The 14,639-nt window shown below is 51.4% G+C and overlaps 2 protein-coding genes across 5 annotated transcripts in view; one reads left to right on the top strand and one right to left on the bottom strand.

Annotated features, from left to right (window-relative positions):
• Nucleotides 1–8,912, top strand: part of ASTN1 (astrotactin 1) — a 58,850-nt gene extending 49,938 nt beyond the window's left edge. For 2 of the 4 annotated variants that reach the window (XM_027694752.1, XM_027694750.1), the window contains exon 23: nucleotides 1,640–3,605. In XM_027694752.1, coding sequence (XP_027550553.1) covers nucleotides 1,640–1,874 — 235 coding nt within the window. In that variant the 3' untranslated portion in view covers nucleotides 1,875–3,605. Of the gene's footprint in view, nucleotides 1–1,639; nucleotides 3,606–4,022; nucleotides 5,430–8,816 lie in introns of those variants that run through there. The other 2 variants (XM_027694754.1, XM_027694753.1) reach the window with 2 other exon arrangements.
• Nucleotides 8,913–8,966: 54 nt separating this feature from the next.
• The window catches only part of PAPPA2 (pappalysin 2), an 88,680-nt gene continuing 83,007 nt past the window's right edge, over nucleotides 8,967–14,639 (bottom strand). The window contains exons 23-24 of the mRNA XM_027694535.1: nucleotides 12,249–12,347; nucleotides 8,967–10,018 (exon numbers count right to left, since the gene is read on the bottom strand). Coding sequence (XP_027550336.1) covers nucleotides 9,944–10,018; nucleotides 12,249–12,347 — 174 coding nt within the window. The 3' untranslated portion in view covers nucleotides 8,967–9,943. The remainder of the gene's footprint in view (nucleotides 10,019–12,248; nucleotides 12,348–14,639) is intronic.

Genomic DNA, 14,639 nt, shown 5'->3' with positions numbered 1-14,639 from the left:
GCCAGAATCCCTGGAGATCACCCAAAGTGCGAGACAAGTTTAAAATGAACATGATGTGTTTTATCTGTACAAACTGATTTTCTTGATAAAACCATTAGAAGCACAATTTTAAGAGGAAAAATTTGAAGAGAACACAGTTTAGGTCATATTTGGCCGGGATCCCCTGAGCTCTTCCAATATCTCATCTAACACGAGAGGTTGGTAGTTTAGCACTTTCTCACCACCAGAACAAGCCTGCACTGAGGCCGTGTTGCCCTGGGGGTGCTGTATGTCTGCTGCAGAAGATGGATTCATCTTGGACCTACTCTCCCTCTGTCATCCGACCTTGTCTCCTGGCTGGGTTGCAGCTTTTCAGGAAGTGCTACTGCTGTGACTTGTCTTTCCTTGATTTGCTCTCTGCAATTGGAAGATGCAAAACGCATATACAAAGAACTGAGGAGTTCTGCCACATCCTCTGCTCTCTCAGAGCTTTTTGGATCAAACCTGTGTTTGATGTATACCTCAGTATATCCCTTCTAGTTTGCACACTGTCCTGTGGGACATGTTTCCCAAAATGTTACTAAACATTTACAAGTCATGTACTAGGAGTGCTGTTCACTGCACTTATGCCTTGTGATATTGCATCTTACGAGGATCACAGTTTTTATCTCACTTTCAGCTTCCATACAGATCCCCACAAGCCAGGCATGACATTGTGATTTGGGTTTTTTTTTATTTCTTAAATCTCCTTCATCCTCAGTGGTCCAGTTGGGACTGCTCATTTCTGGCACTGAAGAAGTTGTAGATGCCCCACTCCTGGAAATACTTAAGGCCAGGTTGGATGGGGCTTGGAGTAACCTGGTCTAGTGGAAGGTGTCCCTGCCCCCATGGCAGGGGGAGTGGAATGAGATAATCTTTTAGGTTCCTTCCAGCCCAAACCTTTCTGTGATTCTATGTGCTACACCAAGCCATGAGTGACCAGCATGGTTCTCAAACATGCAACACATGTACTTCATGGAGAGGACACACGTGGTGACTCTGGTCTGGGCTGGCTCCACGTGTCATGCCTGACACTTTTTAGCCTTTGTCCCCACTGCCTGCAGTGCTGTTGGCTCCCAGTTTTCCATCCTGTTGTGTCTAGGGTCCAGTAGCTGCAGCAGGGACAGGTGTTGCCATTTGAGTCATTGGTGATGTCCACCCCAGAGGGGGTTTCACACCTGTGACTGTCTCCTCACTCAACCCTCAGCAAACCCGGCCTTGTTGTGCAGGTGAAACAAGAAGAGGGGACAGGACAGAGAAATGTGAGGGGAGTCCCAGTGCAGTAGGTCCAGCACCACCGTGGTGACATGGGCATCTCTGCCCTGGGTAGAGGCTGTTCTCACATGCATTTAGTTTGCACTGCTGCCTTGGGGATGGTGTGTTCCTCCAGCCCCGCCACCCCTCCTCATCCTGGCAGCGTCAGCCTCCACTCACCTGCTCTGGAGTTATCTCTTCTCTCTCAAGAAGCTCCCATCGTGTCCTTAACTGTCTTTACTTTTCTCTCCTCACACACTCCTGCTGCCCATCCCGCCATCCCCCTCCGTGGTGTCTCCATCCCCCCCGCCACCCCCTCGCTGTCCATCGTCCCCCTGGCATCTCCCCTTGCCCGCCCTCGCTGCAGGAAGGCCGGCCTCATCCTCTCTCAGCTGGGGGACCTCAGCAGCTGGTGCAATGGCCTCCTGCAGGAGCCCAAGATCAGCCTCCAGCGCTCGTCCCTCAAGTACCTCTCCTGCCGCTACAGCGAGATCAAGCCCTATGGGCTCGACTGGTCGGAGCTCAGCCGGGACCTCAAGAAGACGTGCGAGGAGCAGACGCTGAGTGTCCTTTACAATGACTATGGGGACAAGGACTACTGAGGGTTGCGGGCGCCCGCTCTCACGCTGGCCTTCCCATGGGCGTTTGTGAGGGTTTTATACGCGGACCCATGGAGGGGGAGGGTGTCACTGATGTTTCTGGAGGCAAAAATTTGGACTGGGGAGCAAAACCGACTGCTCTGTGCAGGACTGACTCAGTATTAGTTTCTTCTTCGACTTGGGCAAAAGCCTTTCTAGTTAGAAGTCTTGTGGGACCCAGTTTTCTTGGTTTTGTTTTATTCATTTTGCCAAGAGGTTCCTCAGCACTGGTGGAGAGGGCAGGTTGGGAGGGCACAGCCCTCTCCTCCTGCCCCATCCCTGCCCTGGCTGTGGGGACTGTCCCCAAGGGTGGGGGACACCAGTCACGGGAGAAACACGGTGACACAACCAGGATGGGAGAGCAGGTGATGCAGGGTTGGGAAAATGGAAGCAGGGCATGCAGGTCAGGTGGAGATGCTTATGGTTATGGCTGAGCTAAACAGCCACTGGATGGCCAACAGGGCTGGGATGTGTTTCTTTGCAGCTGTGAAGCATGAGGTCTGGATGAGGCACAGCCAAGTGATGGTGCCATTGGCGGGCAGGGTTGGCACGGTGTCACCGTCTGGGGTGAGGAGAGAGGGGCATTGGTGAGCCCATCTCCTCAGGTCCTGTGCCATGGTCAAAGCCCATGTGTGCTCCAAGATGCAGAGTCCTCCAGAACAAAGGCAGCTTGGCCTCAGGGCCAGTGGTCAGCTGGACATCACGAGCTTTCTTCTTGTGGGACCACATTCCTAGGAAGTGAACTTTAAAATCCCTTCTGTTAATTTTTTTTTCTTTTTTTACCCACCATAATAAAGACTTCAAAGCAATGTCAAACTGCTGCTGTGGAGAGGCCCAGCCAGGAGAGCAGCAGCCAGATGGTATGGACGGGGTGGCCATCTGCACCAGCCAATGGAGCTGTGGTGTAGCCCAGGCTCTGCATGGGGAAGGGAGAGGAGTGCAGGGTACCCCAACACAGTGGTGCAGGATGGTCCTGGAGGGCATGGAGGGCAGGCTTCTGGGGGTATTGCTTGCCTGTGTTCAGGCTCACATCTGCAGCTCGCAGTGGCTTTTTTTTTAAAACCAGAGAGCTAGGGTTGTACTGGGACACTGGGCTTGGTTCGGAGCAAACTGTTCTCCAAAACCCTGTCACTGCTGATGGTGTTGGAGGCAGAAAACAGCTTCCTTTCAGCTTCAGCTTCCAGCCTGGTTTGCAGAGGAGGCGTCTCTGGACTTGCCAGCTGCGCACCTTTGATCTGGACAAGCCCGGAGCCCTACAGTGGGATTTTTACGATACCTCTTCAGAGAGAAATTTCCTTTTAATTTTTTTCAGTCTTGGCAGGAGCAGTCTTCAGCCTGTCTCATACAATTTTCTGCCTCATTCCTCCTCCTACCTGCCAAGGACATGGTTCGAATATTTGCGTGGTGCTGAGAGGGAGGCGGCTGTGCTGTGCCGCCGGTCACAGCCCACAGCGCTGTATCACAGCACTTTCTCAACAGCAGAATCTCCCTGCAGGACCACACCGTGCTTTTCTCTTCCCTTTTAATGGACAGACCTCTCTCCAGGGGCAGCTGGCCTGGACTGGGGAGCTGCTGGGAGCAGCCACCAGCAGTCAGTATTACCTGGGCATCCCTGTGTTGTTGTAATGAGTGTGTCTAGCAGGGGTCGTCAGACAAGCACCTGCTGTGTGCAAGGAAGAAGTCTGCTGGATCCTTTTGGCTTTTTCTCATGTTTGTCCTTATATTTTGATGTGCCTGATGCTGCCAAGGACTTGGGGCTCAGAGCAAGACCAGCACCACCTCCATGCACAGATATATACAGGCAGGTGATCCGTACTGAGCCGCCGCTCCTTTTCCTTTCAGCCGCCGAGACTCTTGGCCCAGACACTTCAGTTCATCCTTTTGCTTATCCCAGCATATGCTGGGACAACTTTTAACTTCCAGCCAGGCAGCTGTCCAGGGTTGGGCAAAGGGAACCTCCACCCAAGGCCTCGGTGGGATGCTTGAACGAAGGCTGCTCTGGCCCAGGTGCCAGTTGGTTTCTCGCCAAGTAATACCGTGCACACGGCCTTTATATGAAACACAGACTGTTTTCCTTTGGGTAGCAGACTCCTCTCTTTTATTGCTTACTAGGTGCAGCAGCAGGGATGGGAGCAGTGCCATGTGCCAGCCATTCGCTGCGACGCTGCCAGGAAAACCCTGGACATCCCATGTGTTCACACCTGCCTAGGTTACTTTTTCATCTGGCCCCAAGATTTGCACCGAGGCTCTGCAGAGATTTCTGTTCTGCTCCTGTGCTGACACTTCAAAGCCCTTGCATGGGCGACCGACACCCTGCAGCATCATCAGCTGGCTGGGTTGGACTCTGCTCCCTCGGCCCCAGTTCCCCGTGGGCTGGGATATGGAGGGCGAGGGGAAAGCCACCCCTCTGAGATTCTTTGGCATCACCCCTGGCACGGCTGGACGGGGCTCAGCATCCCCATCCCATTGTGGACAGCACAGTCTGCTGGTAGGGCTGTGCTCTGCCTGGACCGCCGTGGTGTCCCCGCAGCCGCTGTGCCGGCAGGGCCTGCCAGGGTGGCACATCTGTGGGGCCACTCGCACCATGACCCTGGCTTTGGGAAGGCTTCCCTCTTGGTTTCCTCACTCTGGCTTTGCCAGTCAGAATTTTGCCCAAACTTGGATTTTCTTGCCAAAATCTCTCCACTGACACACCAGTCCATCTCAGACAAATGCCAACAGCCTGCCACGGGGGCCCAGACCAGAGCAGGGGGTTGCACCATGGCTGTAGACCTGGCCTTGGTGAGATGAGTTGTATGGGGCTTGCTCACCCAAAACAGGTGTGCCCTGGTCTAGAGGAAGGTGTCCCTGCCCATTGCAGTGGGGTTGGAAGTACGTGATTTTTAAGGTCCCTTCCAAACCAAACCATTCTATGATTCCCTGCAGAGCTGACACTGTCCACATCTGGCACAGGGTCCTACGGTTGGGTCTGCACTATATTTTCTCTCTTGGACTCCTGATTCTTCCTATGCTGCCAGCAACATGAAAACTGGATAAGACACTGTTTTCCATCCATTTCTGCAACCTCCTTTGGCCCCCTGCCCTCCCTTTATGTTTTATTTCTGAATTAATGAGCGATCATTCACCTGAGATGAACCTCTGGGTTGTTTCCTTTTCTTTGCTACGTCCGTACCCCTGTAATAGCATTACTACCTTTTACTTGTCGTGGAGTTATTTAACATATAAAGATGGTTTGGTCCTTTTCTTTACAAAGATGGCTACAGTTCATGTTCCTTGATGTTCTATTAAAACTCTGATGTGACGTTTTACTACTGTAGATTGAAAGTAGGGTGCTTTAGGGTGAGATAGCCACGTGGCAAGAAACACAAAACCCTTCCAGATTACCTTAAAAAAAAAAAAAGAAAAGAAGAAAAAGATTTTAAACAACAGCAACAAAAAAAATAAAAATCATTGTAACACTATGTAAAACTCCAGATGATAATTTAACTGACTATTAAATGGAGCTATTAGTAATCCCTGGCTCTGGCAAACTGGAGTGTTTGTTTATAGTTTTGGTCCTGTTGATGTCATCTTTTGGTCACGGATGAAACACTCCCAGCCTTTGAACTTGGGTGAGTCTTCACACAAGTTTAGCATTAGCCTGTCTGCCCACTGGGTTAGCCAAGTCCCAAAGCACTCAGCACACACAGATGGAGCCGTGTCCTGCTCCTCGCCTTGCCCACCTGCTCTGCCGGGCATGGGAAGGTGTGGATGTCTGCAGCACCTTTGGGTTTTGGGGGGGAAAAATGCATTTACACATCCTTGGCAAGGGTGTCTTAGTCTGCAAACCTCCACAGGGGCTGGGAATTTGGAAGCAGAGTCCAAAGAAGCTTCTTTCAGCTGTTTTTTTTGTACAGAAGGTGGATGGGATGGTGCTGTCTGGTGGTCAACCACCCCCTCAAGAACATCCTGGTCCACCTGGCAGACTTTTGACAGAGGACTAGGAGCATCATGGATATTAACATCCTTCAAATGATGTGAAAACCAGTGTCTGAACAGAGGTGAGAGCTGCAAAGGATGCCTTAAAAGCCACTCAGTGTTGAGTCTAATGCTCAGGCCATCAGGACTTAAAAGGGCTGGTCCCTTGGCCAAGCCCAATGTGTATTCCCACCTGCCCTGCCAGATGGGTGGGAGACCTGGGGAGAGCCAGGGATTACTGCAGGCAGGCAGACAGGATGCCTGGGAGGACACAGGAGAGTGGGAATTTAGGGGCTATAGCACACAAACCCATAGGAAACCAGACTTCATTAAGTCTCATGGAACAACTTGATTTTTATATTTTTTTTCTCTTCCTGCTGCTAAAATGCAGGAAAATAAGCTAAAAATACACCCAATACTTTCCTTCTGCTAATTTCCCTGCAGTTAAGTGCTGTGACTGCCACCGTCTCGTCAACAACCTGTGGCTGTGGAATGAGACATAAGGAGGAGAAGGAGGAGGAGGAAAAGAAAGGAGGGACAGGATGGGAAAGCAGCTCTTCACTTGGCTACTGCCACAGACAGCTGCTCTTTACGGTTTATATGCAAGACACACAAGTGGGGTCCTTGTTGCTTGGGGCTGTGGGGGACCCCTTAATGCGCTCTCTCCTTCATGGCAGCAAATCTGGCTCCTCAAAACGCATGATTTGGGGAGCTTTGCCCTAGAGAGGACATTCAGTGTCACCAGGAGATGCTTTTCCTCCTTTGAGAGTGGTGAGAAAGTCCATGGAAAGACCAGACATGAAGGGGAGGCTGGTGAGGAGCGAAGGGACGCACATGACCATCAGAGATGGATGGAAGAAGAGCAAGGTTAAAACACAGGACAAGGGCTTTTTGGAGTTTCCCAGTCAATAGGTACAAAGTTTATCTGCTTACTTACAAAAAAAAAAAATCCCCAAATCTTTAAGTAACTTTTTTGATTATCTTTGGTTTTAACTCTCTTGCCAGGATGTCACAGGGCATGGCCCTCTGGCTCCAGTGTGAGCCACCCTCTACTCCCCATCCCCAGGGAGGTGGTGTGTGAACATACACACACACCCTTTTCCCTACATTTAAAGTGGATTAATTACAAAAGCTGATCAGCCTTGGACCAGTTTGTAGCACAACCAGCAGAAGACCTTCTGCAAAAGTGTTCTTGCACCTGGTGGCACAGCAAAAGCTGCCTGGGTGGCAGCCTTGAACTGTGGGGGACATTGGAGGTGAGTGTCCCCCTCCAACCAAAAACCCAAAGGTGATCTTCCACTGGGCTGGGACAGCTCTGGGTTAGTCCATAGTTTGGGGCAGAGGAAAAGCATGTGGGACCGAAGGTGCTGGGAGCAGCCAAACCACCTCCCTGGCCCCCTTTCGGGTGAATCAAGGAGACAGAAGAGATGGAGGATGAGAAGATTATTTATTTTTCATAGATTTTTATAAAAAATAATTATCAAATACAAAAAAATAAAAATAGCAGCAGCCTCCGTTGTGAATAAAACCCTAAAGGGGACAAAAACCGCTCAGTGTCGCTATAGAAGAACAATATTTCGGTACGTAGAAGCTGTCCGGTCATGAGAAGCACAAATATCTACCAGCCAAGCCAGTGCCTCCAGTCCCACCCTCCCTGGCTCCCCTGTCCATGGGTCACAGTCCCTTCCCTGCACACACAGGTGAGCAGGGACAAGACCAGGATTTTTGTGCCAAAAGGGTAATAATTTGTCATCTAAACACACAGGCATCCAGGTAACGCTGCCGCCAGGCAGGGAAGGGTTTGGCATGGCAAGATGCTGGGACTTGAAATTCTCTCTCTGTGTGTGTCACCCTCATACCACGTCCCCACCATCCCCACTGGGACCCCCAATCCATCTCTGTTAGGACCCCTGGATCTCCCCTTCCCTGCACTGGTGGAGCAGTGCAGGCTGCCCAAGCTGCACCCCCTGGGGATGTTGGGCCAACTTTTATTTAAATTTCCTTGGCTTATCTGGGGGGGGGGGTTATTGAAAAGTGGATTGTCTGACAAAAAATCGCCCAATTGACAGTGCATTTTGGGTGAAAACCCTGGGGTCACTCGTGTATGATGGGAACAGAAATGTCAGTGTGCCCCTGCTGCAAAAGGAGATGGGACTGAGTGTCCCCCACCTCTCCTCCAGTCTCTGCTTAGACCAGAGATCAGGAACATGTGTGATCAGGAAAGGGCTTGGAGAAGGACAGCCTGGATGCTGTGGGATGTCCAGGCACCTCTGCCCCCTACTCCTGTCTTCCAGTAAAGCACAACTGGAGGAAATGCCTGACAAAAAAAGGATGGGGGAGATCGAGCAGAAGCCAAACGACGCCTTGAAAATCCCCGGTCTCTCCACACCGTGTCACCCTCTCTCCATCACTCCTTCACCAGACAAACCCTGGCTTGGAGCCTGTCTCCAGCAGCACAGGCTGTGCAGGGAGAAGGCAGCAGGGCAGCCTGGAGTCTCTTGGTCCCAGCCTGCAGCTGAACCTGGGGGACACCACAGTCTGTGCTCCTACTCTGTGGTCCCTTCTCTGCTGTCTTCTCCTCTTTCTGTCCCTTTTCTCTGCCTCTTTACAGCACAAAACCATCAGGGATAATCCCAGCAGGAGCCAGGCACCTTCCCTATTGCTGCCTCTACAGAGCTGGGTCCCAGCTGCCAAGCTGAGCTTCTGGGAATCGATTATGGGGGCAAAGTTTCTTGCTGGGCTTCTTTGGGGCTTGAAGTGAATCTGAAGATTTTTCTCTTGGTGCCTACAAGAGCAAGAGACTAGTTTCAATCAGTGACTGTATGTCCAGTGTGATGGGCTTGGACACAGAGGTAATAATGATACTACTAAGGAAAATCTCAGTGGGAAAAGATGATGCTCAAAGTCTCCTGACAGGTTTTTTGAGTCTTGTCTCTCCTTGCATGACAGGGTCTGATCTCCTCTGAGAACTGCTGACAACACTGTTGAAACTCAGATGTGGGGAAAGAGAAGAAGGACCACCTCATCATTCTTCATTTGAGCACCACACAGCTACTCTGGGTTGCCCACTACAACCCTTGTTTAGTTGGGTGAACAGTGGCCAGGGCAGCGAGGCAGAAGACTGTGGTGAGTCTGCTCCTACTGACCATGCAGTGACCCCATGGACACATAACCCTTCCCAGAGGGCTCTGAAATAATGTGTGGTGGATGCCTGTGGTGCCCTTGGAGTCCATTGTGCTCACTGGGATGATTCAATGGCACAGCAGTGTTTTTCTCAACCCCAGAATCCTGGTCCAGGGCTCTAAGCAGAGCAAGGCAAAGCACTGGCAAATCCCAAGGGCAAAACTTGGTGCCTGCAAGATGCCCAAACCACCTTCAGGTGGGAGCCTTCATGCCTGGGGAGCTCTCTCCTGGCATGGCCTGGGTGTTTGGCTTCTCTCCGTGTCCTCCTTCCAGCTCCCCCTCAGCAAGGAAGGGGGAATTGCCTGCTCCTCCTGCCCTGACCTGCGCTTTTCCCAATGGTTTGTACTTCACAGCAGCATGGGTGTGTGACAAAGGATATCCTTTCTCAGCTTCATCAAGAGCAAAGAAAATATAATATATATTTATATATATTATATATATGTATATAGATATAATTAAGTTTAAATATTTGCAGAGAGATCACAACTACCTCGACCTTGCTAAAAGAAGCCTGTACAGCAGAGGGGGGTGAATAGTGACAAAATCCAGAGCAAAGACAGACACCCAGGTGCTGGACCAGGACAAACACCCATGGCAGCACCTGGGCTCTCGGTGTGGACCCCAGCCCAGCGTGTGGCTGAAGCAGCACCGGACCCCTGGCTGAGCCCCTCGAGGGGGCTCGGGAGGGAGCAGCTTTGGGGAGGGGACCGCTCTGCCCTCCTGGGCTCCTCGGTGGCCTTGATCCTTCCCCTCCGTGTGCAGCCGCCACATCCCCGCCCGGCTCTTCCGTGGCCTCCTGCCCCCTCACATCCCGCCGCTCCCCAGTGGCCCCCGGTGCTGCCCCTTCGCTCCTCCGGCGCTCGCCTGACCGAGAGAGGCCCTTCCTGGTGCCGCTACTGGTTCTCCTCGGCCGCCGGGTCACGGCACGTGCACTCGTCCTGGTCGCAGTCAGCAGCAAACGGGATCACCTGGGGGGGACAAAGGGAGAGCTCAGCCTCTGCCCTGAGACACCCATCTCCTGGTGCCCCTATGCCCCTGCAAGCCCTCTCCACCCCAGTATGGACAATAACGATGTGTGGACAGACAGACACTTTGGGCTGTGCCCCATTGCCAGGCTCCGGGCTCACTGAGAAAGGGGCACAACCTGTCCCCAGCTCAGTTTTATTCATAGCCTTTTCCTTTTTGTTAGCTTGTGTTTCATAGAATCATAGAATATGCTGAGTTGGAAAGAACCCATCAGGATCGTCAAATCCAACTCCTGACCCCGCACAGGACACCCCGGCAATCCCACTCTGTGCCTGAGAGGGTTGTGCAAATACTTCTTGAAGTCTGTCAGGCTTGGTGCTGTGACCTCTTCCCTGGGGAGCCTGTTCCAGTGCTCAACCACCTTCTGGGTGAAAAACCTTTTCCTGATATCTAACCAACCCCCCTGTCTCAGGTTCATGCCATTTCCTCTAGTCCTGTCACTGGTCACTGGTGTTTAAAATTTGGAGCCAAGGGTCAGCTTGAATCTTGTGCCCCAAATGTCAGACCTTGGGAAGAAGTCTCCCCTGGTGGATATAAGACATTTGGACTAAGGCAGGCAGTGGTAAAGCACCTCCAGATTTAAGTTTTACTTTGGTCCCTGTTAGAAAGCCCCCTCTGTCCATATCTGAACCCGTGGACCTGTCTTTCAAGCTACTCCTGGCTCTTCCTGGCTCAGCAAAGCATGAAAATACCATAACCTTGCCTTCTGCAGCTCTTGGAGGAACTCAACCAGGCTCCCATCTGCAAAGCTGAGCTCTACACTACCCAATACAGTAGCCAAGATAGGTGCATATAGTCCTTGTGCATTGTGGATTAAGAAAAGCCAGGCAGGATGGAGGCTCTGTGAGCAGGAACAGCCTTCAGTGGGGCAGGCAGTGTGTTTATGCAGGGCTACCCACCAGCTGTGCTGCTTTGAGACATCCCATGCAGGTTGGGAGGCTCACTGCACGTTGCTTTCTCTGCAACAACTGTATGTGGCAAAGCAAGACTATGTCACCTTAGCTGGTGGCAGCAGAGAGAGGAAGGAGGGCACCCACCAGGCATCTGACTCCTGGTTGCCAGTTGCCTGGTCATGGGCTATGGGAGCTGAGAAAACAGTTTCCTCCAGAGGTTTTATACACACCAGGCTCAGAGCCAAATATGGAAACACATTTGATTTTTCACAGCCTGGATCAGTCATGAGATGGAGTGGGGTTTTTTTTTTTGATGATTAAACTCTGTATTCCTGCATCTGCCTTAACAGAGATGTGCTGGAGGCTTGTTGAGTGGAAGATCTGGGACCTGTGGGGGATGCAAGCTGGGTCTGAGTCTCCTGAGAGCCATGGGACCAAATCCCCCCACCTTCCACAGTGAACCCATCCTTTATTTTGGCCATGCCTTGCTCCAAGATGTCATGATATCGTTGTGGGGATTTCACTCATCACTTGGGTGTAAAGCCTTTTCTTTCCTATCTCAAGCGGATCTTCCCAGGATTTTATTTTTCCTTTTCTCTGTGTATGTATGCGTGATGAAAGGAAAAATGATTCAAGCTCCACAACAAAGATGAGAAGATCCAAATTCACATATTTTCGCAGTGAGAAATTATCTCATGCCCTATGATTTGTTTTGCTGTTGGATATGATTAGGAAGGATGGGCTGTGAATGCTGGATAGTGAGTTAGGTGGGAGGGAAGGTTGTGATGGGAGACAAAGAAGGGTCTGTACAACCCCAACGCCAAGTTGCTCCCTCTACACTATTCCTCCCTCCTTCCTTCCCCAGAAGAGGGAGGGAAACATAGCCCACAGCAGAGGCCAGTGGACCATACCAAAAATCCCCTGAGACAGCTCAGTTGCACAACAAGGTGACTTCAGCCTCACCGTGTCTAGCACTATGTCCTATGGAAGTCATTTCTTTGGGACTCATTTCCCAAAACGAGAGGGAATCCCGTGAACCTCAGTGGGAGCTGGGCTGAGGTTTCAATCACGCTGGCCCAAGTCCAAACCCCGCTCCTAATCAGTGGGATGATGTCTATCAGCTTCAGCTGGCTTTGGTTTAAAATCATGGGTTTGTTCTCCGTTCATGGGAGAATTGCACTGCAGGCTCGGTTCCACAGCCAGTAAAGCTAAAGAGCAGAGCCAGCAGTCACCTCTCAATCCCAAATCCTGGCCAACGCTACAGAGGGTGCTCTCTTACCTTCCTGGAGGACAGTGTGGAGGCGCAGCAGTCCCCACCGTCATACTGGCAGTACGCCCGGTTGTTGATGGTGTCACACCAGCCATCTGCTTGGAAGGGCTAGGCAGGGAAACGAGGATTTGTGAAAGGGTTAGGCAAAAGCAGAAGGTTGCCCCCAAAAGTAGAGATCCCAGGTACTCAGCAAGGCCCCTTCCACAGTACACAACCCCCTCTTCAAAGCCAAAGGGCACCAGTTGTCCCGGCTGCTGTGGATGGAGCAGTGGGTGTTCCCAGGCCAGCAGCTGGAGGATCAGAGAATTGTGTCAGAAATGTTAAATGGCACAAGCAGCCATTCAGAAACCCATTTTACTTGTTCTTTAGTTGCATGAGTCATCTGATGAGAGAAGAGAAAGAAGCATCTGGGGCTGAGAAGCAGCCAAGGATGGCCGAGGAGCAACGCTGTGCCATGGGTGCAACAGCGACGTGCATGGGAATGAACTGTTCACTTGCAGTGAACTGTCAGGAATGGTCAGCAGCTGAGCTTTATTTGTCACAGATACACACCAGCACTGCCAAGCAACAGTTGAACTAAGTAGCTGAATGGAGAAGCCATTCAGTAACTGGGTGATTAGTAATGAAATGCTTCTTCTGCTTCAGGCTCTGGGATTGGCAGCTCCTGGCCCAGCAACCTCCTCCAGGAGGACTGCTGTCATCAGAGTCATAGAATGGTTTGGGTCGGAAGGGACCTTAAAGACCATCTCTTTCCCACCCCCTGCCATGGGAAGGGACACCTTCCACTAGACCAGGTTGCTCAAAGCCCCGTCCACCCTGGACTTGAACACTTCCAAGGATGGGGCAGCCACAGCTTCTCTGGGCAACCTGTACCAGGGCCTCACCACCCTCATAGCCAAGAATTTCTTCCTAATTTCTAGTCTAAACCTGCCCTCTACTGGTTTAAAGCCATTGCTCCTTGTCCTATCATTCTACGCCCTTGCCAAAAGTCCCTCTCCAGCTCTCTTGGAGCCCCTTTAGGTAGTGGAAGGTGCTTTAAGCTTTCCCCAGAGTCTTCTCTTCTCTAGACTGAAGAGAACTCTTGGTGGAAACCTTGGTGCCCCATTGTTCATGAGGTGCAATGGGCTGACCCATTTCATTGGATCTGGTGGCCCCAAACAACAACAAGCTTCAGAAAATACCCAGACTCAGCCTTTGATGATGGACACCCACCTGCAGCACCCCTAAACCGAATGACAGCTGAAAAATGTCACTGCGCCGTGATTGCCCTGCATCCACTGTGCCAAAGCCAACTTGTGGGACTGGTGATTATGCCAATAATTCACACAAAAAGGCCATGCCAAAACCAGGGAACTGATGTGGCTTTTTGTCCTCATGACTCACAAGGAACAGAAATGGGCTCAATGCAGACTAGGCTGAACTTTAGGAAGTAGCAGCAGAGATTACGGCAAACCACCGAGCCTGCTCTCTGCTATTGGTACCACAGGCCAAATCCAGGCATCCACAGAGATTGCATTTGCCTGGAAGATCTCTGAAGAAGGAGGAACACACCTTCCTGCAGCTGGGTATTGAGGCACAGCCAGATTAGGTAGCTCACTCAGAAACAAGAAGGTGTTTTACTCCCACCATTGCTGTCACAAATCATGTCCAGGAGACCAGGGTGCAATTTCATCAAGGCAACAGTGTTAACAACCCTCTTTCACTGAAAAGCATCAGGTAGGTCTTAAATGATGGTGATCAAAGAAGGTCTCTGAGCCTCCAAGCAGCTTCGAGCACCGGGAGGGCCAGGGCAGGGATGCCAGGGCTGGGGGGTGCAGGGATGCAGTCAGGGGACCAGCCAGGGCCACTGGCAGGGGAGAGCTCTTCTGGGTGTGATTTGCTTTTGCAGCCTTCCACACGGTGGAGTTTTTCCTTGAGCTTTGCTCCATATGTCATGACTCACTGGCAAAACAACACCCGTCGCTTCGGCAGTTTCCATACAATTATGGGAAGGTTTGCCCATCCCGGCTGCACAGGTCTGAAATGATTTCCAGATCCTGTGTGCAAGGTGGGGGGAGGACAGACACAGGGACAGCATGAGGAAGGAGAGGCTCTCAGTCTCTCTCTACACCTATTAGGGCTAACTGCCCCCTCCTCTCAACCCACTGGAGCCCGTACCCCACCCTAAACAAATACAGGCTCCTATGGCAACACTCGTTGGGGAAACTTAACAACTCATGCTCCAAATTACATTGGAAAAACATATGAGGGGAAAATAGAAAATGACTAATTGGACTCGAGGCTCAAGAGAGCCAGGCACAGGGTTTGGGGACTGCTGTCCCTGCTCCTTGCCTTGTGTTTGGAGAACACAGTGACTCCTGTGCCTTTGCCTTGTTGAGAATCTCCAGCTGGTTTCATCTT

The sequence above is a fragment of the Neopelma chrysocephalum genome, unplaced genomic scaffold (genome assembly GCF_003984885.1).
Source record: "Neopelma chrysocephalum unplaced genomic scaffold, ASM398488v2 Primary Assembly neopelma1_98, whole genome shotgun sequence".
Taxonomy (NCBI): Eukaryota; Metazoa; Chordata; class Aves; order Passeriformes; family Pipridae; genus Neopelma; species Neopelma chrysocephalum.
The sequence above is the reverse complement of the archived record's forward strand: the minus strand, read 5'-3'. Positions and strand labels throughout refer to the sequence as shown.